This window comes from Peromyscus eremicus, chromosome 1 (assembly GCF_949786415.1).
Source record: "Peromyscus eremicus chromosome 1, PerEre_H2_v1, whole genome shotgun sequence".
In the NCBI taxonomy this organism is placed as follows: Eukaryota; Metazoa; Chordata; class Mammalia; order Rodentia; family Cricetidae; genus Peromyscus; species Peromyscus eremicus.
The window spans coordinates 186,136,282-186,164,145 of NC_081416.1; the positions used below are offsets into that span (position 1 = coordinate 186,136,282).

Consider the following 27,864-nt stretch of genomic DNA (forward strand, 5'->3'; position numbering starts at 1 on the left):
AAAGTTGGTACACACACACACACCTTTAATCCTAGCATTCCAGAGGCAGAGATCCATATGGATCTGTGATTTCAAGGCCACACTGGAAACTGAGCCAGGCATGGTGGCACATGCCTTTAATCCCAGGAAGTGATGGCAGGAAGCAGAAAGGTATACAAGGGATGAGGACCAGGAACTAGAGCCTGGTTAAGTTTTTTGGCTGTTAGCAGCAGTTCAGCTAAGATCTGTTTGGATGAGGACAGAGGCTTCCAGTTCAAGGAAACAGGATCAGCTGAGGAATTGGCAAGGTGAGGTTAGCTGTGGCTTGTTCTGTTTCTCTGATCTTTCAGCGTTCACCCCAATACCGGGCTCTGGGTTTGTTTTATTAATAAGACCTTTTAAGATTTGTGTTACAGTTCAGCACATGTTTTATGAAAACTATTCCTGGAGAGATGCAACATATATATGCACCTGTTCACCCCAACTGTGTAGCCGTAAGGTTTCTCTGGTTCTGTCCAGCCCAGTGGTCCCGGAGCCACTTATAAAATAATCACTCAGAGTCTTAATATTATTTACAAACTGTTTGGTCTGTGGCTCAGGCTTCTTGGTAGCTAGCTCTTATATCTTAAATTCACTAATTTCTAATAATCTATAAGTTGCCACGTAGCCATGGCTTACTGGTATTTTCACACCTTACTTCTACTGCCGGTGGCTTCACAGCATCTCCTTCCTCTCCTTTCTCCTCTCCTAATATCGCTCTTGGATTTTTCCACCTGGCTCCATCCTGCCCTGCCATAAGCCAATTCAGCTTTACTTATCAACCAATCAGAGCAACACATATTCACAGCATACAGAAATACATCCCACAGCACAACTAGAAACTGAAAACAGAGCCAAGTGTAACTTGTTGCACCAATCAGCTTTATTTCCCTTACAGGAATATGGGGACGGAGTATTTTACTAGAGCAAAGGGGACAAAAAGACAGTTGCCATCATTAAATTACAACCAGCATGGAATACACCTAATGAATATTGGATACCCAGAGTACCTATAGCCATATCTACAGGATAAAAGCATCCAGTCTTGGTGACTCAATTTGTCAAATCCTCTTCTAAGGGGTATGAGTTGTCTGAGTTTCTTTATTTGAGTTAAGCATACTGAATCTTGTCAGTTTTGGGGATTTCCTGCCTTATTCAGCTTCCCTTCAGAATGGATCATTTCAGTCTCTAGGAAACTGTTACAAAACAGCATATTCTTCATGCTTCTGCATGTTTTCTGCAGTATGAAATATTTGAGGCTGAACAAGTAAAAAGTTTTAATGAAAATTTTCATACATTGTCACACTATCAGAATTTCCCTCAACATAACCTCTTGCTTTCCAAGATCAAACATTATTAAAGGTTTTCACAAGTTTCTCATGTTCATAATGATTCTCCAGTGTGAAGCTTCAAGTGTGACTAAGGATAAAGCTTGGAAAAAGCACATGCCATATTATTTCCTATGGAATTTTTTCTCCCCAGCTATCAAGTGTGTTCTTAGACTTGAGAAGCAGGTAAAAAAGTTTTCTGCATACATTACATTCTCAAGGCTTCTCTTATATGGATGTTTTGATGTGCTCTAAGGCTGGCTCTCTGATTAAAAGATTTCCCACATTGACTGCATTTATAAGGCTTTTCTCCTGAATGAATTCTCTGATGAGTTCTAAGATTGCATTTCTCGGAAAAGAATCTGTCACATTCACTACATTTGTAAAGTTTCTCTCCTGTATGTATTTTCTGATGTTTTTTCAGAACAGAGCTGCTGGTAAAAGATTTGTTACATTCACTACATTTGTAAGGTTTCTCACCTGTATGTATTCTCTGATGAGTTCTAAGATGGAATTTCCTCGTAAAGAATTTGTCACACTCACTACACTTATAAGGTTTCTCTCCTGTATGTATTCTCTGATGAGTTATAAGATAGAATTTACTTATAAAGGATTTGTCACATTCACTACACTTGTAAGGTTTCTCTCCTGTATGTATTCTCTGATGAGTTCTAAGACTGCTTTTCTGGGTAAACGATTTGTCACATTCACTACACTGGTAAGGTTTCTCTCCTGTATGTATTTTCTGATGTCTTCTAAGATCTGAGGCCTGTGTAAAGAATTTGTCACATTCACTACATTTGTAAGGCTTCTCTCCTGTATGTATTCTCTGATGAGTTCTAAGATAGAATTTCCTCGTAAAGGATTTGTCACATTCACTACACTTGTAAGGTTTCTCTCCTGTATGAACTTTCTGATGTCTTCTAAGGTCTGAAAGATGAGTAAAAGATTTCTCACATTCACTACATTTGTAAGGTTTCTCTCCTGTATGTATTCTCTGATGACTTCTAAGATGAGAGACACAGATAAAGAGATTCTCACATTCATTACATTTGTAAAGTTTCTCTCCTGTATGTATTCTCTGATGAATTCTAAAATGGCTTTTCTGGATAAAGGATTTGTCACATTCATCACATTTGTAAGGTTTCTCTCCTGTATGTATTCTCTGATGAGTTCTCAGACTGCCTTTTGCAGTAAAGCACTTCTCACATTCATCACATTTATAAGGTTTGTCACCTGTGTGAGTTCTCTGATGTCTTTTAAGACCAGAAAAGGTATAAAGGGATTTCCCACATTCATTACATATGTAAAGTTTGTCTTCTGTAAAGGTTCTAAACTGGTATTCAAGGTGTGACCATGTATAAAATGGCCCAGTTCCTTGTTTACATTCGGAAAGTCTCTCTCCTCCATGAGTTTCCTGATGTTTTGTAAGATCTGAGCAGCAGATATAGGATTTGCCACAATCACTATATTTGTAAGTATTCTCTCCAGTGTGGATGCTGTAATGTCTTTCCAAGTCTGATGTATGAAAAAAGCACTTACCACATTCTGTACATTTGAAGGGTTTTTCTCTGGAATGGATCTTATAATGTATTTTGAGTTGGGACAAATGCAGGAAGGATTTATTACATTTTGTACATTTATAGGATTTCTCTCTAGTATGAGCTCTCTGATGTCTACTGAGGCTTGAGTAAAACTTAAAGCATTTTCCACATTTCCTGCATTGGTATGGCTTCTTTCTACTATTGGTTTGTTTCCGCATGAATTTATGTTTAGAGTCAAAAGATTTATCATACTCTGTATTTTTGTGTTCTTTTTTTGTTGTATGGATTATTGGGTGTTGACTAATGACAGAGCAGGAATCTAAAGAGTTTACATATTCTTTGTAATTGTAAGGTTCTTCTCCAGTGTTCCCACTTACATTTCTGTTTATATTTAATGATTCAACAGAGGCATGTCTGTGGTTAACAAATCTGTCCTTCTTGCTGTTTTCTGCAATGTCATTCCTGTCATACGTTGTACTTTCAGAAGATTCATGAATAACTGGGCCAAGCTCATTACATTGAAAAGGCTTCTCTTGGATATTCACATGATCATAGACAATATGCTTTGTGCCTTGATCCAAGACTTTCTCATATTTACCACATAGGCAATGGTTCTCTAGAAAATGAATACAATTAGGGATGACAGGGGTTAATGCATGAATTAAAGATTCAATAAGTGATGTTTTCTAAGACACAATAAGAAATTCTCAGGGATTAAGCTCCCAGCAGAGGAATTTCTGGTTCACAATCATTAAATGGAAGCTCCTAAGAACCTCCAATCTGATATATATAAAACCACAGGGACCAATAATAAGTTTCTCATTCTTATCTACACTGTACCTTGCAGAAGGGTGATCAAGTAATAAAGAACTTGGACAAGGGAGCTCTCTAAAGGATCATATGAACAATGATCCTCTATTTTCTTGTTTATGATTTTAAGACAGAGTCACACTGTGAGGCATTGCTGAGCTAGGAGCTCAATATAAAACCTATGGTGATATGGAACTCAACATACCCTCTTGCTTCAGTATACAAAGTGCTAGGGTTAAAATCATGCTGTGGCAGTTGGTCCCCTTTGAATTTTCCATGGTGTTTTAAGGCATGAGGAGGTGGAAAGGAATTTTCCACAGAGAGACCATGTTTCAAAAATTAAATAAAAGAACAACATTCTCACAACCAACAGCTCTTTCTCTACTTATAACCAACTGAATTTTTTAAAATCAGAAATGAGTACTTTAATAGTAAAATCAAAATATTCCAATTATTATGTGTACTATAATATTGTTCCTTGCCCTGAATATACAACTTTTTTTAAACTTTGAAGTTTTCATCAAAAACTACATAAGAGGGCTAGAGAGATTACACAGTATATAACATTTGGTTACTCTTCCAGAGAACACAGAAAAATGAAAAGGAAACATCATGAAAAAAGGTTTGTTGATACCCAGAATTTCCCTTAGTGTTGGGAGTCTCTACACAGTTCAAAGAGTTTACATATACACAAAGTATGTAAATACAAAGGATGAATCAGGAATTGTAGAAGAACATTCTTACCTACAAAGACTAGATTGTTGTAATTCTCCAGCATCACATCCATGTACAATGCCCTCTGAACACAGTCTAGACATTCCCATTCCTCCTGTGAGAGGTCCACAGCCACATCCCTGAATGTTAATTGACTCTGTAATGGAAAATCTCCTAATTATCATGTATTTCTGCACAAAATGCTTTCCTAGATAAAAGATATCTAAAGAATCAGAGACAGTTTCGTAATGCACATGAAGCATAGCAATTAATCAATGACAAAAGTATTACAGAAATTCTGTAGAGATGTGTCAGAAGTTAAGCATTGTTGCTCTTAGGTAGACAATGTATAATACTATACAACAGATTTTAACCGCAGTTCTATAAGAGCCAATGCACTCACCTGAACTTTATAGGCAGGAGGCATGCATATCATGCATACATACATTCAGGCAAATATACTGACAAACATAATATTTAATTTTAATGAGAGATACTTTGTAAAATAGTCATAGTCTTTACTGTATTTTTAATCCCTGTGAAAACAGGACAACATAACAGTTTCAAAATCAATAAACTTTTAGGCTATATAATATATGCATTTAAGCACTAGAGGGTGGAATGTACCTTTACATGTTCATATCAAACAGGACCCTAGTGTCACATCTCTGATGGTCAAATTATGATGAACAAAACTATTTTCCCAAATTCTACAACTGCTGACCTTGCTCAAATATTGACCACTAGATTGATCCTATTTGTGGCTGGGTCTCACCTTACTCTATTCTAAAATGCTCAATTCAGATCCTGAGGCACAGGTATGGTGCTACACCTTTTCTAGAACAAATAGGTAGAATACAAAGTGCAGGAATCATGGGTGAATTAAAATAAGAGCTTTTTCTTTAAAGAGGAAGCACTGTAACATCAATGCACACGTTCAACATCCCAAACACCACACAGAAAAAAATACTTTGTGAAGTTATTTTATGAGAATATCTTCACAACCATGAAGCAAACTGAAACATCAACATTAGATGGTATTAATATTATTTAAATTTTTCTAAAGTAGACACAAATAATACAGATTATAACAATTCAATGAATTCTATATGCCATTTCACTATAGAATGAGACGTGTGTAAATAAATGACATGAGGAATGCATTCAAATGAAGTAGTAACATTTTCTGTGAATGAAAATAATGTATTAAATTGAGTGATGATCATACTAACTTCATTAATTTTGGATATATTATTCCTCATGAGATTGGATCACTGGAAAATTTGAGTCCTCTAATTTCAACTTATTTCTTCAGTATTAGAGCTCATTCATTTAGCAGTATTTTAGGGTGCATAGATAATTATCACCTGTAATTCTTTCTTCACTGTTGAAAACTAGAAGATGCAAGGTTATATACTGTTTTTGTCACAAATGTGCACAAAAATGTAAACCTGTGGTCTGGAGAAATGACTCTGAGGTTAAAGGCACTTGCTGTTTCTGAAGATAAACATAATTTAATCTCTACACACATGGCAACTCCTGACAATGCCTGAATTCAGTGCCAAGGGTTTGGTGCCAACCACAGGCATCCAGTAGCATAATACATCATGCAGTGTACATAAAAATATGCATATGAACATTCCTGTACATACATAGGATATTATTGTAAAGAAAGAAATAGAATCATCACCACTACTCTTAAAATTTTTTCCCTATCCCCCCAAAAAAATAGCTTCAGGGAGAGGGAAAGCATAGTGTGGAAGGAATTTTCTTCCTCCAAAAAAGAAAGACAGCAAAGTAATTAAGAGGGATATCCACTGATGCTTGAAAATTGATGCCTGAAGCACAGCAACAAGTCAATGCTATCTAGAAAATTCTTAGTAATATATTTCATTGATAGAATTAAAAGGTGGAGACAGTAGTGCATATGACCCTTATGAAAAGTAAAAAGAGAAACAGAAAAATAATCATCTGTCTATTGAGAACTTACCACTAAGAACTGTACAGAACCTTTCCTGAGACAGATAGATTTCAGGTGTCAACATAGCCATCATCACTGATATAAAATGCCAAAAAGAGAAACCAGGATCCTCACCAACAAATCAATTTTGTGGAAAGAGAAAGATACATTATTCTTTCCACAATGTACTCTCTAGGGTGCTGTAATATTTACTATTTGGATTCAAGACAGTGAGTCTCTTCTGATTGTAGTTTTGCATAAATTGCTCAATGATGTCAGTGAAAGACGAAGGTCAATGTATTTGCATGTAAACATTCATAAGCATGTTTCTGGAAACCTGACCATCCAAGAAATGCAATCTATGAGGCACATGAAACCTTTCTTCCTCATGAATATAAAAGGATACAAGACCATTCTATGTAGAAACTGGCCATCAATATATTCTATGAGCACCATTTAGAATAGATTCTCTTTCAGAATGGCAGGTATTAATTCCATGAAAATTTATGTCCTCAGTTTAAAATAGAGTGAAAATATAATGGAACCAGGCTGTGTTATGTAGATGATCTAAAGACTTACTCTTGAATATCAGAGAAAAAAAAAACAAAGAAAAATCATAGAAAATAAAGACTTTAGACAACATTACCAGAGGTAGAGAAATTAACATCTTGAATGGATTCAATAATAAAAACAATTTAAAAGAAATGTGGACATGACACTGACCTGGGGAGCATTTATCACAGAAGCATTCATTCTTCTTGTTGCTCTTCTCTCAGTTTCTCTCTCAGAAACAAAGACTGGAATTCTTATTGAAACTTCACATCAAGATGTCAAAAATACAAAGCTAAAATTAATACAACTCTGTTATGGATAATGTCAAACCACATAAAAGGATTTAAAACCAAAATGATACCAGAAAACTTTTCAACATTCCTATACATAGGGGAGAATCAAAGAAACACATTTAGAATGGGGAAAGAAAATGACTATGAACCTTACCATTGCATCCAGAAATAATGAGCTCTTAAAATTCTTAGAGAAGAAAGGACACATAAAGAAGGTTATAAAACAGCACAGGTCACCCAATCAAGCAACACTGCAAACCATCATTAGAGGTAAAGTGTAGACAGAAAAATCCAAGAAATTATCCATGAGAACACAGGAAATTAATGAATAGAGGACAGTTGGGAAGTAACAAACTGTCCAACAAACAAAACTATCAAACTACCATTTCTAACTAGAATGAAACAAATTAGTACCAGTAATATTACCAACCAGAATATAAAAAAAAAAAAATCACATAACAAATATAAGCCCCATGATATGAAAATCCCAGTAGAATAGAAATGCCATAAGACAGGTTGGGGATTTAGCTCAGTGGTAGAGCGCTTGCCTAGCAAGCGCAAGGCCCTGGGTTCGATCCTCAGCTCAAAAAAAACAACAAAAAAGAAATGCCATAAGACAAACCAATAGATTTTATGATAAACTCCTAAAGGTAATAGGAAGAAACGGAATACAGCTGAACAAAGTAAAGGACAAGTGTGCTACACCAATGCCAAGAGTACAACAGGAAAAATGAATAGCTGGAAAACCGTAAGGAGAGGAAGGTGCATACTATATCCAGTCTTATTAACTGGAGAAATCTGAATAAAAAATTAAGGATAAACAGGTAGGAAAGTCATCAAATTCCTTTTTAATGATGATGTGATCACAAACAAAACTTGCCACATTCACCATGGGAAAATCTTAGATTTGATAAGTGCTTTACGTATAATTAAAAGGAACAAAACTAACAAACATCACTACCATTCCTATTTATTAATAAGACAATTTGCAAAGAAATTAAAGACATTCAGGCTGCTTCCCAAAGAATTAAGAGTAATGCTAAATAATGATGAATTTACTTCTATGAAGAAATTAAGAATTCAGAAGAAAAATGAAAAATAGTAGTATGCAAAGAAATGGACTTCCATGCATATTGACTGATGAACAAAATGGTATATATGGTTTATCTTTGTGAGGTTTTCTATGTCTGCCATGGAACACTATGACCCAATTGCAAGTTGGACAGGTAATAGCTTATTTGGTTCACACTTCCATGTCACCGTTCATCATTGAAGGTGGTTAGGATAGGAGCTGAAACATGGCAGGAACCAGGAGGCAGGAGCTGATGCAGAAGCCATGAAGAAGTGTTGCTGATTGGCTTGTTCCCCATGACTTATTCAGCCTGCTTTCTTATAGAAGGCAGGACCACAAGCCCAGGAATGGAATCACCCACAATAGACTATGTACTCCTCACCAATCATTCATTAAGAAAATACCCTATAGCCAATTTTTATGGAGGCATTTTCTCAATTGAGGTTTTCTCCTCTCTGATAACTCTAACCTGTGTCAAGTTGACATAAAACTACCCTGCACATGGTTACATTACTAACAGCAACTAGCAGAACTGTTGCAATCCTATAAGGGAAATACTGGTATTTTCCACAAATGTACATATGGAAATAGTTACATCGACACAGGAACATCACAAATTTTAAAATGATCTCCAAGAAGGAGTATTTCTTGGGGCATCACAGGATCTGATCATATATCATAAAAGAGGCACAAGATACAGACAGTATGGTCCTACAAATAAATAACCATGTAGAAAATTGAACAGAACAGAGATTCTAGAAAGAAACATAAGCAGAGAGGCTAAGTAAGCTGAATAGTTCAATGACAAACTCTCTCTGTTCTGTCTTGAAAGTCTCAGAACTTATTTATTCCCTGCTGGAGTTTCCTCTTGCTTCTCAGCTCCTACTTAGAACATATAGAAACTTCTTTGGGTGGAGTTGGTTTTGCAATCCTGCCTCTCTTCTCAATGGACTCAGGTATTATTAAAGCCTTGCTCTGTTACTATAGTGTGGCCTCAGTACAATTCAAAGGCTAAAATTGACATGCTGGACTTTCAATGTTGACAATTTCTGCCAATGCACAAATGACATGAAAATCTTTTGTATCTAATCTTCTCTCCTCCTCTATTCCTTCCTATTTACATGTGCTGTTTCTTATGGATATTTAATGTCCAAGAGACTCAACAACCCATCCTAATGGTGTCAGGAAATTGCTATCTGTCTGTCAAAGGTTAATTCAGCCCCCTACAACTCTCTTTCACTGGTGCTTACCTTCTATGCTGGTTTTCCCTCAGACCATCCTTACCCTCCAAGGCAAAATAGACTCACTGGTCAACATAGTGCTACAATTGGCTAGGATTAAATTTACCAACAGCAGAGACAGGTCATCTTTATCTCTTCCTTAAGGAGGAATGCAGCTTCTGTGACAACCAGTCAGATATAGCAAAAGACAGGATCTGACAACTCCAGACTGGTCTCCAAAAACGTAAGAAACAGCTTGAGCCACTGGCCAGTGAATCATTGACAGCCCAATATGGAATTGGCTATTAAACTTCTTAACCTCCTTTTTCTCCTGTTCTTATTCCTACTAGTCACACCTTGCCTTATAAACTTATCTAGACTTCTTCAACAACAGGGCCAAAAGATCTCTCAATAGACTTTTAATACATTGCTATTACAGGACTACCCAGTTATGAAGCCAGAGGTTTATACCCTGATGGTGAGGGCTAAGATGGTACTAATAGGACATCAATGCACCCATTAAGCAGGAAGTAGTCTGATGATAATGTCCTCAACCTTTCCCAATCCCTGATCTCAATAGTAAACAATAGGTGTAAAGTAAGGTCATTGAGGCATGCTACTGGCCAGACTCAACCAATGAGAAATTCCAACCACCAGGATCCACACATACAACACTCTAATTGGCATACACAGTGCCTACAGATACAGGCACCCAAGCTCTGCCCTACAGAGTACAAAGCACAGCTCTGGACTTGAAACCTACCAATCCCCACCCCAGAAAGCTTTGTACCCAAGATATGCTTTGTAAACCATCTTGTGCTCAGTTCTGCAATGCTTCTTGCCAGAGCAGAGGCAGACACACACCTAGGTTCACCCCTCTCAATAAACCTCTTGTTTTAAGTTTGTTGTGCAGTGTGACTTGGGGTATTCTTTGCTGCCCACCTGCAAGAATACCTTTCCCTTCCAAGCTTTAATACTTACATTGGGGAAACCTTCCCTATGGAAGCAGAACTGTAGCACTTGCAATGGAAAAATCTCCTTTAGATCTGTAACACTTTCAATGTTGAAACCTTCCCCTGTAGAGATGAAATACTTGCACTGGAGAAACCTTCCCCCTCAGAGCACTAACAGTTACACTTTCTTCTCTGAGAATTTCACTTTCCACTGTGAGATGGGAGACTCATTCACACAAAGCTCACGTACTTGCAGAGTAGTTGGAATCCTGAGCAGGAGGAATGCAGAATGGAAGAACACTATTCTCACACACAAAAACCAGACTGCTGCCCTTCCAGCACATCCAATTTCTGTACAGCGTCAGCTGAGTGGGTTCAAGCATTGCCCTCCTCCTGAGAGCAGTCCACGGTCACAGCACTGACTGCCAACACATCATGAAATTAAAAACAAAAGAAGTGAGTGTTTGAACCATCTGTGTTCCTGCACTGCTTTAATCCCAGCACTCAGAGACAGAGACAGGCAGATCCCTTGTGGGACTAGGTTGTTGTACATCGTAAAATCCGAGCCAGACACAGCAACAGAGTGATATAGTTAGTCCACAAAACAAAGCAACACCAGGCCCTTTTGGTCATGTGTTATGGGAAGAGTGCTTTTCTCAGAAAAAGGAGCCAATAGACCATTGGAGGCAATGTTGCTCATACAGTTGAATGACAAAGATTATTTAAGAGATGCTTTCTAAGTTTGTCCTACCTATTGTGCATTTTATAACTGTAAAAACAGTGTGGCCTAATATCCTCTCAGAGTTTGCATGCATACTGCACTTCTCCAGACTCTAGGATGGAATATTAAGCATTACACACATGAAAGCACATTTCTGAATGCTGTATTTACATCCTATCCTGTGTAAATCCCAGATGAAAAATTAACTGGAGAAAATAGTTTGCTTAGTAAATGTTAATGTTTACAGCCACAGTTGTAAAGCTTGCTAAAATATACTTTCTGATTCAATAAAATCTGCAGTGGCACTTTATTTGACTTCTATCTAAAAAGCTCTCTAGGAATGCCTAGATGTCATGGGGAAAGGCCACTTTCTTGAATAGGCAAATGGTAAAACAAGAGAGTTAGAAAGCTTGGATGAATTTAAATCCCAGGAGTTTATAACTGCCACAATAGCAAAGTTAACTAGATTAGCAGACAACATATATTGCAAATTCTGTACCAGATCATTCTTCTGTAAATATCCTGCCAATCATAAGATGAATGAAAACATCAGGATAAGTTCACATGATCTAAAATTTTCCAAGAGAATTAAGATATCCATAGCTGAGTATCAGATTCCATGATCTTACTAACAGCAGCAGTGAACTGATCACACCCTTGATCCTGTTACTGTCTGTTTGCCAGCACTGCAGCTCCTCTGACCTGAGAAGGTCCAAGGTTGCCTGAATGCCTGCTGTGGTTCCCACCACTGCCCAGCTTCATGGTGACTTTCCCCAGACGGCACCATGGATCCATTCTGCTGTGATATGAAGACTTTATTCATGTCACCATGGCACTCGGGGTTGTGATGAAATTATAGCATAGGCGTAGCTGAACTGGTCTCCATAACTGTCAAATGAATTTCACTGTACACCTGATTCCATGGCAGCTGTGTCTGCATGCAAAAAACTTGCCCAAGATTAACCCAGCTCAAATCCCAACAGAAGTGAAACGGATTATCACAGGACTACCTGAGATATTATAGGCAACTCTTAGCCTTGGAAGAGGCAGAGTCCGTTTTCTTCAGAGATGTGGCTCATGTGCATACAGCAAGACTGCCATGGACTCAGTACTTTAAAAAAAAAAGTGAATATGGAGATATGAAGACATATCACAGGACTGGGTAATTAGAGCTGAGAGATAGGGAGTGAATTTGATCAAACACATAATATACATATGAATGAAATTCCCATAACAATAGAAACCAATACATATCACTGACTTGACATTAATTTGAGTTTAGCCATTTGGAATCATGTATCCAGGCTCCATACTTGCTCTCACACTAGCAGTGATGCCTCCATGTTCTTTCCTGTCCTGCTATCTTGAATCCTTATGGTGACACCTCTAGATCATTTATTGTTTCTTTTTCTTAAGATTTATGCATTTTAACTTTATGTGCATGGTTATTTTCCTGCAGGTAGGTCTGTGCACCTTGTGCATGAAGTGCCTGCATCAGCCCTAAGAGTGCAAATAAATACTTTGGAAGCTGAGTTAAGTCACCATGCAAGTACACAGAACTGAACCTGGAAACTTCGAGAACAACAAGTGCCCCTACCTGCGGAGCCACCTCTGCAGCACTCTGTTTATTTTTCCTTAATTAGCTTTTGTGGAGACTTAAATCAATGAACAGTGAGACAGAATTCATGGAGAACTGAAGATACTGTCTTAGAGTGACAGCTAATGAAAAACAATGACACGGAAATGGGTGACAAAGATACACTAAGAAGTTTTGGTATCAATTGACGCTGGTTGTGAAAGATATTTGCCCATAATAATATGGCCGAGTGCTTACAAGACTAAGAACAAGTCAATCTGAAATAGTATATAGTAAGATATTAGAAAGGTTGTATAGAAATTCATGAAATAGACTAGACAACTATACAATGAGTCAAGAAAACAGACTTGTTTCTGTGAACTGACAAAAGTACTGATGAACCATTTTTCACCTAATCCAAACTGAAAGAATGAATCCCTAAGTAATAAAACTAGAGATGAAAAAAGGCTATTGCAGTGTATCTCAATGGCATCAGAGTTAACTTACAGAATACTGTGGATGGTCACAGTCAAAAGAATTGAAATTGAAGAAGAAAAATACACAAGTGAATGATTCAACCCTCTAAGTTAAAACTAGGAAAGGTATTAAGTAGTGCTGAGACTAAAGCAGGAAGAGTTTCCTCTAACAGTGTCTGCAGATTGGAGAGATTCAGCACAGAATTCTCCTTTCCTTTACACAAACCTGATAATAATACCACAAGGAGAATATTGCATGAAAAATAAAGAAAAGGAATGCCAGAAAGTCATCATACAAAGCTAGCTTTACTTCAAAACCCAAAGTAGGTGATGCCAAATACCCAAAGCAGATGAGCCCAAACTAGTATATGCAAAGAAAAATCGCAGACCAGATACCAGGATCAACTGAGACACAGAGATTGTCTCTAAATTACATAGAAATGGAATGCAAGCTGATTTAATCCCAAGAATGTACAACTATTTTAACACCTATGCATTGATCAATGTAAAACACCATGTATGTGAATTCATCAAGTGAAGAAAGTTAATCATGTCAACAGATCTAGGAAAGGCCTGAGGAAAAATAGCACACTTGCTCATTATAAAAGCTCTGAAAGAAGTAAGAACAATAGGAATGAATGTACCTCAGAATATTTAAGACAATGAGACACAAAATTTAAACTACAACAAGACAGCTGGAATCATTTTGCCCTAATCAGGAACAGAGAAGCATGTCTTCTACATTCAAAACACTGCATCAATGAAGACCCTAAGAGTGCAGAGCAAGCCCAGACACACAGAGCAAAGCTTGAGTCATCGCAACTGCTACTTCAGGTGACATGCAGACCCACAGGAACAACAGTACCATGGTGGCAGCAGAAGAGCAGACACCTAAAGCAGTAAGATCAGCAGATCCAGAACCAATCTGAGCTGTAGTAACAGACTGAATTTCACCAAAATGACAAAAACTTGTTACAGAATAGAAAGCCTTGTCAACATTACTGTAGGGAACAGTAAATATCCACATATAAAGGAATGAAAATAGGTGAAAAGTAATGAACTGGTGAAATTTCTGTCCATTGCATAGAAATAACTATAAGTATGAAGAAACAGTCTATAGACTGGAGAAATTTATTAGTAAACATTTCATAGTACAATACACAAATACCCAGATTTTATCAAGAAGCTAAAAAGAATGCAAAGAAAATAATACTATAATCAATAAAGAAACCAAAAAAAAGTGACAATGCCTAAAAGCTTTGACATAGTAAAAATGTAAATAGCACATGCTCCACACATTAGTCATGAAGAAAATGTTCATCTACCGTACACTAAGACCTCTCAGCCTAGTCAGTGTCCACACTCAAGGTCCTAAACAATAACAAACACTGGAGACAACGCAGGAGGAAGAACACAGATACAGTGGGAATCCAACTCAGTGCAGACACAAGGCAGGATTGTGTGCAGGTTCTTGAACAACCAAATAAGAAAAAGAGAAAACTTAGCAAAGATACTACTCAAGTTCATAAAGGAATGAAATATACTTCAAACTATCAATGAAATCAGAACAAAGAAAAAAAAAGGAAAAGAAATAGAAAAAAAATTAACAAAATAGTATGTTTTTATATTTTCCTTCAGTGATTTATGAAAATGTGTATATTTAATATGTCTTAAATCAAACTTGAAAATAGGATACAATTTCAAAAGAAAAGGAGAAAATACCCTAAAATTAAAACATAAACTTTCTATAAAAGTATTTACTTCAAATGTAAGGATATAAAGTATTAAGAGTGAAGGAATTTTTTAAAAGATTTGCCATGAAGACGGTTGGTCATAATTATGGCAGGTAACAGGAAACACCAAACCTATAAATATACGAAACAAAGAATATTAACAAATAATCAAATAGTACATTTCCAGAAAGCTGTGGGATCAACTTGAGTGCATTTTATAAAAGTTTCCAAATACATAAAGCAATCAATGACAGAATTGTAGCAAGCAAATAGACAGTGATGCAGGGAAGCTTCAATGTCCACATTAGGAAAGGTAACCATGAACAGCACAGAAAACCAACAGGCCTGCAGAGAATCATCCACACAACAGCAGCAGATGCCCAGTCTCCTCAAACTTCAATTTGGATGCTCTAGTATTGATATGTCTTAAAAATAGAGTAAGTCTTCAAACCTAGTGAAATGAATGTTCAAAAGTGTCTTCTCAGCGGGGCGGTGGGTGGCGCACGCCTTTAATCCCAGCACTGGAAGGCAGAGGCAGGAGGATCTCTGTGAGTTCAAGGCCAGCCAGGGGGCTACAGAGTGAGTTCCAGGAAAGGCGCAAAGCTACACAGAGAAACCCTGTCTCAAAAAACAAAAAAACAAAAAACAAAACACAAGTGTCTTCTCCAAGAACTTTGAATTCTGACATCATCAGAGAATATAAAAATAATGAATACTAACTAATAGCATATTCTCATTCAAACACAGTGAAGAAGTGTAAAATGATGTTTACATTCTACAAAGATTGTAAGTAATTTTACCAAAATCTAACAGGCATTCTTTTATATAAATAGAGAAAAATCTTACTAAAATTCTTAAAATTGTGAGAAACCACAATAACTTTAAAAATTATGAGAGAAATATCAAACCCAGAGGTAATTCCAAATATATAAAAATTGTGGGCAAGCAAACTGTGGACTGTTAAAGACAGACAACAGGGGATATCAAAGGGTAGACAATGTAGATGGAGTTTAATACTCAGCAGAGATATTAAACAAACCTTATCCAAATCTTGCTGGCATTATTTTAGGGAACAGAAAAATTAACCTGAAAAGAAACAGAACCTAAGGGAACTAAAAGATGCTGCAACACCTCTGTGTGCAGGACAAACCAAGAGGCTTCAATGGTTCTAACTAAACACCATATTTTAAATTATAGTAATTAAACCACTTAATATTGGTATAAAAACACAACTACCGATGTGAATGGAAAAGGGACAGTATCACTTGCATGCAAAGTCAAACACATACTGTCTTCAAACACCTACAATAAGACAATCGGGATTATTCTCAATGGAATTCTCTAGAATCATTGGGAATGAAACAGAATGTGGCAAAATCAATTTCATGCCTCTCTTTGAGGATTTCACTTTACTCTCGAGATATGAGACTCATTCACACACAGCTCACACACATGCAGAGTAGTTTTCCCAGGAACCCTGAGGAAGAGCAAGGGAGACTCCAGAAAACTATTCTCACCCTGAGAATCCAGACTCCTGTACTTCTCCGACAGGAGATCTACGCAAAAATCCCTGTGACCAGGGAACAGGCATTCTCACTCCTCCTACTTCAAGAAGTCCACAGTCACACCAATGAATGTCAACAAACCCTAAAATAACAAGAACAAAAACAACAACAAAAAATCCACGTGTCCATGGGCAGAGTGCTTTTCTTCAACTAAAGAGGTTTTTTGTTGTTGTTGTTGTTGTTGTTGTTTGGGGTTTTTTTTTGGTTTTCTTTCAGACAGGGATTCTCTGTGTGGCTTTGCACCTTCCCTGGAACTCGCTTTGGAGACCAGGCTGGCCTCAAACTCACAGAGATCCGCCTGTCTCTGCTTCCCAAGTGCTGGGATTAAAGGCGTGCGCCACTATTCTTTTTTTTTTCCTAATACAGGTGAGTGACCATAATTATTAAAAAGACACTTACTAATTTTGTTTTCATCTAAAGTGTGCTTGCTAACCATAAAATACTGTGGCCTGTTATACTCTCACAGCACGCATGTTGGGTTTGCCTGGACCTAAGGTGTATAACATAAGAACACAGCATATGAAGACACATTTCTGAATGCTTGTATTCACTAGGTGACACATATCACAGATGGGAAAAATTAATGGGGAGTAAAAGTTTGCTGAATGTTTACAAACATATCTGTGGCACTCCATAGAATGTATTTTTTGTTTAAGTCTACCTGCATTGGTTCCTCGTGTGATTATTATCTACAAAGCTATCTGGGGATGTCTAGTCTAAGGCAAAGACCACTCTCTTGAATAGGCAAGTGGTAGAACAGGAGTTAGAAAGCATAAATGAATTTAAATTCCAGGAGCTTTGGAACTGCTACAATACCAAAGAGAACCCTGTTTGCGGACACTGCAAATGCTCTACTAGATTATTTTAGGAATTATTTTATGACAGAATAGTCTGGGAGCAGTAAGAGAAGTGAAAAAAATCATGATAAGACCCACTACGTAGGATTTCAAACTGGCTGATGACAGAAAAATATCTACAACCAAATTATCAAAGCTGTGTCCTGAGCAGCCTCGGCGAGCACACCCCGGTCCCTTCCCTCCTGTGTCCCAGCCCCGCAGCTCCTCTGACCTGGGAGGTTCCAGGGCCGCCGGGCTGCGGTTCCTGCCACTGCGCTGCTGACTGGTGACTTTCCCAGGCCGCCCAGGCCGCCCCGAACAGCAACTGCAGCTTTGGGGAGTTTTCAGGTCCCCAAATACCAGACAAGTACCTCCCCAACCACTTCGGGACCATGCAGGTCACCAAGTCCAACACAGAAGGGCGGAATTTCCTGTTAATTCAGCTTGGTTCCTGGAGCGGCTCCTCCTGGCCCCGCCCAATATACCTCGGCTTCCGGGAACTTGATTCTTCTAAACCCGCCTACCATAGGCTCTTTTTTTTGTTAATTACTTCCCAAGTCCACCCAGTTGTTTTCTTTCCCCGTGAACGCCAGTGATCAGACAGGTGTCCTTGCCTTATCCAGAACCCATCCATCCCACCACATCTCAGGCTGCCTATCTTATTTGTTCTGATTCTCTGGACCTTCCTCCTCAGGAGCCTGTCAGTGAAGAACAACCCTCTGGTCCAGGTCAAAGGAACATCCTGGAAGACATAATGGAAATATGGAAGAGCCAGAGCCAGAAAATGGAGAACACACAGTGAAAAAACTTCTGGAATCATGTATGCCTCATGAGATTGAGTCTATCAACATTTCATCAAAGCTAAGAGAGGTGTTCCTGAGGTTGTGACCTTAACAGCATGTCAATAGGCAGTTCATAGCAGATAGTAGAGGAGTGTCTCTTTCAGAGGTGGAGGCATTTAGGCCTTGCCCAGTATCCAGTAAGTAACTGCCCACCTCTTCTTAGACAGGTAAATATAGTTAAACTCAGAGGGTCTCACTAAAAAGACATGAAAGGAGAAGGACTGATGATTTCATTTCTGCAACTGCCTTCTGCATTATCTACATAATTGTCCTGACTATTAATAGTCACAATCAGGTCCACCATTTCTGCCCTCTCTATACCAGGCTCTGTAATACTCCATAGAGTTCACACTCCTAAACATTCACCCTTACAATCACAGATGAGAAATTCTTTCACCTGTTTAATGCATTGGTCTTTACTTTTGTTCAGTAACCACTTGATTTCCTTTACAAGAAACATAATGAAATGAGAGATGAAATCAGACACACTATTCCTGACACTCGGGGCCCCTGTTACAGCTGGTCCGTGAGCAGCAACCATCATAGTCGGCACACGTTATGACTGATCCTGACACCAATCTCCTGTCTGGAACCTCCAGGTGACACACAGTTAGTCATGGACAAAACTCTCAACTAATATGCAGCAATGTCTCCTTTCTATTTGCTCAGTGTCCACACTAAAGGTCCTCTAGTAATTTATCTTTCAGATAAGCAGCAGAAAGAACTCAAGAGATACAGAAGGAATCCAACTTCCTGCAGTCACCAAGCAAGTCAGTGTGCAGCTTCTTTGACCATCAAACAAGCAAAGAATTCATATAAGTTTCAACCGTCTCACACATGTGGTTCTGCATGAAATTATTATCGTACATTCCTGCATTGTTGAATAAATACTCACTGATCAACATGCATATAACAGCAACAGCAAACCAAAACAAATTACATACATGACATATGAACAGTGACACTACAACAGCATGTTCTCATTCAAATACAGGAACAAAATCAGTAAGAAGGCTTCTATTTTCTAAAGATTCTAAGCAATGTTTGTTTATGAACAAAGTAATCCAAAATATAGATGAAATTGAGAAACACAGCATTCAAACCCTTCAAAAGATTAAACCAAGATTTTAAAATCAATTAAAATTATTGTACTAGAAATCATTGAGAAACAACAGGAAAAATCAATGAGAAGACAACATAGACAGTTTAATATTCTGCAGAGATACTAAGAAATTCTTATCAGAGTCCTGCTAGCATTTTATCAGGAAATGAGTAAACAGACCACAAAATGAACAGAATATGAAGGACCTACTGAAACTTTCACAGTTAGGAAATCAGGAAACAAACTTTAAGGCAATAATTTTCCTAATTTCACAGTACGCTTAAATGAAAGTAATGAAATTTATATAATATTGATATGAACACAAAAATGTGACACAGATGAAATAAGGACATCATCATACATATGCAGTCAGATACATTGTATTTTCTCCTATTAGTTATAACATAGAAAGTCGGTAATGTGTACAATAGGATAATCATGAGATGATTTACAGTACAATATTCCAGAACCATTCCTATTGAAACATAATGTGGCAAAACATAGTTTGGTTCCTAGCACCCTCATGAAACTACACAGTAAATTTTAACTGCAGTTCCATGGGATCCAGTGCTCAATTGTAAATTCTACAGGAAGGAGGTATACACAGCACATATGCATCCATTCAAGCAAATACACTCCCCCACAAAAAATAAATGTGAAATGTAATTTTAATAGATACTTTCTGTTAGATGGTGGTGGTGCATGTCTTTAATCCCAACACTTGGGAGGCAGAGGCAGGCGGATCTCTGTCAGTATGAGACCAGCCTGGTCTACAAAAAGTGTTCCAGGACCTCCAACACTATACAGAGAAAAGAAACCCTGTCTCAAAAAACAACAAAACAAAAAAGAATACTTTCTAAAACAGTCATAGTCTGTATTGAATTTTCTATCTGTGGAAATCAGAATGACATAATAGCTCAGAGTCAACAAATGTTTAGGGAATAATAAGATATACATTTGAGGTCTAGATGTAGTTTAAGAACTCTGTGTTGATATCAAAGAGCACCGCAGTGTCATATCTCAGATGGGTAAGTTATGATCAGCACAATTTTGCATCCAAATTCTAAAACTGTCAGACTTGCTCCAATTTTGACACTGGATCAATCTTGTCTGCAGCTGTGTCTCACCTGACAACTACACACAAGACAACTTATGATTTTGCCTAACTCCTGTGCCATGGGTTTGGTGACTACCTCAGGGCTCCATGGGTATCCTGCACAGATGCTCTTCACAGAAAAGCATGCAGATGAACACTCCTATACTCAGTTAATTTTTTAAAGAAATAAATGGAAGTCTGTCCATCAAAACTTCTCTTCAGAATCTGTACCTACATAAAACATAGCTACAGGGAAAGGAAAAACATAAGGTGGGAGAGCCTTCCTCCTCCAAAGAAAAAAGAGAACAGTTATTAAATGGGACATTAGTTGATACCTAAGTTGATGACATATGCACAGCATCAGGTCAATATCTCTAGAAAATTGTTAGTGCTATAATCCACATGGTACAATATAGAGGTGAGGATAGGACTGCTTACACCTTGTCTGAAAATGCTGTCAGCATTTCTAGCTGGTAGAAAATACTTAGAATATAGGACTGAAGAGATGGCTCAGTGGTTAAGAGCACTGACTACTCTTCCAGACGACACAGGTTCAATTCCCTACACCCACATAGTGGCTCACAACCATCTGTAAGTACAGTTCCAGAGGACCTATCACCCTTACACAAGCATACACACAGGCAAAACATCAATGCACATAAAAATAAGTAAATAATTTAAAAGAAAGAAAACACTTAGGATATATTTCAGTTCATTCTATCTGGCAGATACAGTACATGTATTTACCTTGTGTGTCATGCTGACTCAGAGGACAGACACATCATGCAAATATCATAGTTTTTTCTCAATACGGTAAACTTGTCATCAAATGCAGTTATAGCCATTCTCATCATCGTCTACTATACAATATTCACTGACAAAAAGATTATCTTTCCAACTTAGGACTCCTTAGAAATGGACTGGTTTCTACTTTAGCAGGATGAACAACTTTGTGTGAGAATATTGATCCCTTGAAACCCACCTGAACCTACTTAAAAGGTAGAATATTACAATTCAGCTCATAAAATCTGTTTAAAATCTAATATGAGTGTTAAATTGCTCTAAGCAACATTAACACAGAATCATCAAATTGGAGAAATGATAGAACGCAGTTGGTGGCTACCAGGAAGAAGACCATGTTCAGGAAGGTGCAGGGATAAGGTGGATCCTTCCAAGCTTGCCCCGGTAAATTATATTCTCTCTAAAAGAAGCCAACTTCCTGCTTTTGCTACTAGCTTCCAACAACCCAATCTCATTATGAGCTAATGTAAAGATTATTCACTGATCAGGCTAAGATCTTCAAAGTCCTATCCTATGTGGAAAGACCTTCCCAGACACAGACAGAAGTGTGCCTTACTATTCTTCTAGGCAGTTTTTAGACAATTTTTAAATGAGATTTATTGATTTTATTTGGGAATGTTCTGTCTGCATGTATGTATATGTAGTGTCCATGGAGGTGAGAAGAGGGGATCAGATTCCCCACAAACTGGTGTTATGGATGGCTATGGACCATGATGTGGGTGCTAAGATGGAACCCTGGTCTTTTGCAAGAGCAATAAGAGCTTTTAACCTCTGAACCATCTCTCCAGCTCAAGGCAGTTCTTTATTTTTTTTTGGTTTTTTCGAGACAGGGTTTCTCTGTGTAGTTTTGGTGCCTGTCCTCAGTCTCGCTCTTTAGACCAGACTGCCCTCGAACTCATAGAGATCCGCCTAGCTCTGCCTCCCAAGTTTTGGGATTAAAGATGTGCACCACTGCTGCCCAATCCAAGGCCATTCTTAATACACTCAAGTTGACAATAAATACTCAGTGTGACAACTCTGAGGTCCTTCAGTCCCTGGCTGCTACCATTTTCCTCCATGGAAATCAACTTTTTACTTCCACAAGAAGTAGAAATGTGAGACATGTGTCTATTGTCTTGTCCTACGTTAACTGTATGTTACATCTTATGTTAGTCCTGTGTCACAAAATAAGCATTCATTCTGCATGTGTCGGTAACTGATTTTATGTTTACATTAATTATAGATCCACTGTATAACTACATACACATATGTCACAGTTACATCTTGTATCATCTTATATCTTGACAGGTACTGGGAATATCAATGATTGCTTATTCAAGAATTTTAGGTTAAATATGGGACAGCAAATGCCTCTTAACTTCCAGAGGAATTCTATGTTTCTTCTCCACCATTTCAGCAAAATCACTCTATTTTTTTTTTCTGTAATTTTCGAATAAGAGGCTCAAATTTCTTAAATGATTAAATGTGAACAAAAATCAAGAGAATTTTCAAATTCAAATATCAAGATAAACAAAAAGAACTAAAAAAATTCTCTAGAAACCAAATGCAGGTATTTATGAATTCCTTGAGGAATTTAGAAGATACTCAATGAATTAAGCAAGAATAATAACAAGCAAATGAAGTCAGGAAATTCACAGTATAAAACAAGCATTAAAGCAATACAAAGACAGTCTGGCTCTAGTGGTGCACACCCTTAATCCCAGCACTTGGGAGGCAGAGGCAGGCAGATCCCAGTGAGTTCAAAGCCAGCCCAGTCTAGAGAGTGAATTCCAGGACAGCTAAGACTACCATACACACACACACACACACAAAAAAAAATCTATCTCAAAAAAAAAAAAAAATCTATCTCAAAAAAACAAAATAAAATAGCCTTTAAAAAAAAAGAGCAATACAAAGACAACAAAATGTAGCTCTGAAAGCTACACTATAAGAAAATAGAGAAATCCTCAACTTTGAGGAAGGAAAGAGACATCACTCAACATCTCCACTATTCCTACCCAGCAGAAACCAGAGGGCACATGGAAAATTCATTATCATTAAACTAACAAAAAGGGGGGACCTGATGAGCAACAATAGAAACAGAACATATCCTCTCTGAAGGTGATTCCAAGAGAAGGTCAGAGAAACTGACAGCGGCAACACAGAATTTGACAACAGTGTAGAGATGAAGGTGAAATGCAGCAACATTGAAAGCCCCAGTGAAGAGCACCACGTGCAGCCAACTCTTCTCAGAGAGCACCATGCATGACCCTCAGGACCTTAGAAGACCAAATACAAACCACAGCACTGGAGTGTGGCAGTGAGAATGTCACTCAATGTGTTTGGTTTCAGCACATTTCACATATGAACAGCATGGAAGAGTTTGTTGTGTGAACTGTTGTAACACACAGTTCTTAATCCAATTTATTTTACTGATGCAAATGCCAAATGCTGTCTGGTGATCATGAACTATCTGGAGTAGAAACATGACCTTCTACAGACTGATCAGCTACAAGAACTGAGATCTAGGGCCTGTGCTGACATCTTAGAATAAGAAAACTGTGATGTTTGATACAATTCACTTTCCTTCCATCGCAGACTTCTCTGTTGATGGAATGCTGGGTGACAGCATTTTCCTGTCATAACCAATTTGATAAAACTTCTGTCCATAAACACAAACAACTTTACTTATTTATCATATATAGGGATCATTCCTAACTTGTTGATGTGAGGTGTCAGCAATCCCACCATGTATCCAGGCTCCACATTCACTCTCACAAATAGTGACACCCCCAAGTTGTTCCCTAGACTGTTATTTGTAATACTTCCAGATCTTTTTTTTTTAAGGTTGATTTATATTATTTGGATGGGTGTCTTTGCCTACAGGTAGGTCTGAGCACCTCATGCTTGCAAAGCCTGCAGCAGCCAGAAGAGGGCAATAGATCCTCTGGAACCTAAGTTCCAGAAGGGTGTTAAGAATCAAGGAAGGTTCCTGGAACTGAACATGGAAGCTGCAAGAGCAACAAGTACCCTTAACAGTTGAGTCACCTCTCTAGAACTTGGTTCATTGTTCCCTAATTAGCTATTGTGGAGACTTAAACCAATGAATAGTGAGACAGAATTCAAGGAGCATGGAGGAAACCTTCTTAGAGTTTCAGGGTGAGTGCCAGCTCATGAAAGACAATCACACAGAAGTGGGGTAACAAAGAAACATTGAGAAATGTTTGGCAGCAAGAGGAACTGGTTATGAAAGACATTTGTCCATAATTATGTATCTGGGGGCTTACAAGCAAGAGAACAAGTCAATCTGAAATAGTATGTAGAAAGATGTTCAACATGCCAGACTTGTTTTACCTAATCAAAGCTAAAAAAGTGAATCCTTAAGTATTAGAACTGGAGCTGAAATGTATGACATTAATGCCAGTGTGACTTTATGAAGTGCTGTGGAAAGTCATACACAAATAAATCAGAACTGAAGAAGAAATGATGAGTTCCTAGAAAGAAGTGAATAATCAACCCCCTTTATTTAATAAAACTAAAACACATATTAAGCAGAGCTGAAACTGAGCAGCAAGTTTCCTCTAACAGTGTCTGAAGACTTGACAGATTCAGCACAAAATTCTTTCTTCTAGACAAACCTTATACTAATGTCAAAAGGAGAATAGTAAATAAAACACAAAGAAAATGAATGCTACAAAGTCATGACAAAGAGCTGGCTTTACCTTGACACCCAAAGTAGATGAGCCCAAACAAGTATGTACAAAGGAAAATCACAGACTACTTGCTGGGAAGGAAACAGACACCGATAATCTCTCTAAGTAACAAAGAAATAGAAGGAAAGCTGAGTTGACACCAAGAATGCAATACCTACAAACTAATCAATGTAACACTAAATATGTGGACTCAGCAAGAGAAAATAAATGACTACGTCAATAGATACATGAAAGCCCTGTAGTAAAATATGACATTTGCTCAGTATAAAAGCTCTTAAGATGTGAGAACAGAAAGAACATACCTCAGCATAATAAAGATAAAGAGACACAAAGCTAAACCAAACAGTACAAAAGAAGAACAAGTGGTATTATTCCACATGAATCAAGACTAACTCAACACAATGCATCAGTGTGTTCACAACTCAAGAAAGATAGAAAAATTTAGAGGACAATATAGAAGCATCAGAAAGCAAGTGGACTGTCTTGAGAAAGCTCAGATCAGACCACTCACACTGTCTACAGATATCTTGGACTCCCTGGCCATAGCATTCATATTGTTAAAAACTGCTATTTAGGCCAGGCAGTGGTGGCACACGCCTTTAATCCCAGCACTCGGGAGGCAGAGGCAGGCAGATCTCTGTGAGTTCGAGGCCAGCCTGGTCTCCAAAGCAAGATCCAGGAAAGGTGCAAAGCTACACAGAGAAACCCTGTCTCGAAAAACCAAAAAAAAAAAAAAAAAAAAAAAAAAAAACCTGCTATTTAGCCTCAGCCAGGTATCAATGGACATACCCATATTAGGATCCTGCATGCAATTGCAATAATCCCAATCTGTCAGGCAAGGCATACCCACTGGTGTCATAGGAGCAAGATTCTTTTATAGGTACCAGAAAGTTTTCTGGTTCAATATGAGGCCAGCTCCACAGAAGGAAATACATGGATGGACTGGGAAGCTGGTGAAAAGCAATGATAACGAAGGTCAGAGACCCTAGGCAGGGAGTCATTACTGATATTTTCTACATGGACAATACTCAACCTGCCTTTAAATGGTTCAGTCCACTCCCATATCCAGGGTGCTGCTTTCAGCCTGGGTCAAAGAAACTTTGGTTTCAATGGGCAACAGATATTTCAGAGACTCATAACTGATCAAAAACTGAGAACAAATAGCTGCTTACCACATAGTCAACAATGGAAAATTCATAGTACCACATCTAAGATTATTTTCAGTAAATTTTCCATAATCATTAATGAAATAGAATCTGCCAAAAACCAATTTCCTGTATCAACTGTCACTTGACATCTACCTCACCCCTTCCTCAATCCATCTAGCATACCTGGATCCTTTGATACTGTCTCTTCTCTCTTCACCATGCAGGGCTCTTTGTTCTGATTCACAGGTGAGCAGGACTTATTGAGCAATGTGAGACTTGCATATGGGAAAGGGATTCTTCAGAAAGCACCTGGAACTTTCCATGGAACAAAAACAAAAGAAGAAAACACCTTTCAAAGGATAAACAGGAAGAGAGAAAATATCACAAAAAAAAAAATTGTCTCTTTATCTCTGAGGATCTCACTTTATGGGATGTGAAACTTCATTCACACACACTTCACACACATGCAGAGTGGTCTGTCCAAGAACCCTGAGAATGAGCAAGGGAGACTGCAAGAAAATTATTCTGACCCTCAGAACCAGACTGCTGCACTTCTCAAAGAGGAGGTGTCCACAAAAAGCCCTGAGAGCAGGGTCTAGGCATTTCCACTCCTCCTACAGTCACAGCACTGAATGTCAACAAACCCTAAAATAAAAACAACAGTTTTTACACATGCGCATGGGTAGACTGCATTTCTTGAACCAAGGAGGCACTTTTCTGATGTAGGATTGTAATCATAATTATTCAAAAGGTGCTTTCTAATTTTAATCCATGAGGTTTCTATCTATAAAAATAGTGTGGCCTTGGTAACATGTTCTCACAGCATGTATAACAGGGCTTGCCTGGACCTTGTTAGGTATCAAAAAACTCGTGACAAATGGCTGAGCTGCCCATTAACATATCAAAGCAGACATTTTTTGCCAGGTGCTCTCTTGGCCTCTAGGCTCCAGGTTCCTCTCTCGGCCTCCACCTCTCTCCCGTCTTCTCTTCATTTCTCTCTCCTCCTCTCTCCCCTCTCGCGGACCAGTTCACTCTGGACCCTTCCAGATGTCTCTGGCTATTTTCTTCCTCATACCTACAATAAACCTTCTCCTCAACCATTTAAAGTAGTCGTGTCCTCATTTATCATTCAGACCTTAGGAGTAACATCAACAACTAAGCATATGAAGACACATTTCGGAATTCTGTGTTTACAACAGACTCCACACATCTCAGGAAAATTAATGGGGAGTAAAACTTTGCTCGGTAAATGTTAATATTTACAATCATAACTGTGGTGCTTTATAACGTACATTTTCTGGTTCAATCAAATCTACAGAGGTTCCTCATATGACTAATATCTACAAAGCTCTCTGGGGATGCGTAGTCCTAGGGGCAAAGTCCACTCTTAAACAGGCAAGTAGTAGACCAGAGGAGTTAAGAAAGCATGGATGAATTTGAACTCGAGCTTTCTAACTGCTACAGCAGCAAAGAGAACCCCGTTTGCATACTACAGGCATTGCAGATGCTCTGAGATTATTTCATGAAAATATTCTGACAACCATAAGATCAAAGAAAAAAAATCACGATACACCCCACTTCATCGGATCTCAAACTTACCGACAACGGAAAGACATCCACAGCAGAATTTCGGAGCCGGCTTCCTCATGAACGCAGAGAAACTGCTCGCACCCCGGTCCCTCCCCTCCCGTGTCCCAGCCCCGCAGCTCCTCTGACCTGGGAGGTTCCAGGGCCGCCGGGCTGCGGTTCCCGCCACTGCGCTGCTGACTGGTGACTTTCCCAGGCCGCCCCGCGGAGACTGCGGCTCCGGGG

At 38.3% G+C, this 27,864-nt stretch overlaps 1 protein-coding gene across 1 annotated transcript; it reads right to left on the reverse strand.

Annotated features, from left to right (window-relative positions):
• Positions 1–879: 879 nt before the first annotated feature.
• LOC131894077 (zinc finger protein 883-like) lies at positions 880–27,864 on the reverse strand. The gene is made up of 5 exons (XM_059244235.1): positions 27,769–27,864; positions 26,236–26,367; positions 7,098–7,218; positions 4,445–4,571; positions 880–3,506 (listed from the first exon to the last, which is right to left on the reverse strand). Exons 3-5 carry the CDS (start codon positions 7,125–7,127, stop codon positions 1,555–1,557), a joined length of 2,109 nt encoding a protein of 702 aa, XP_059100218.1. The 5' UTR covers positions 7,128–7,218; positions 26,236–26,367; positions 27,769–27,864; the 3' UTR covers positions 880–1,554.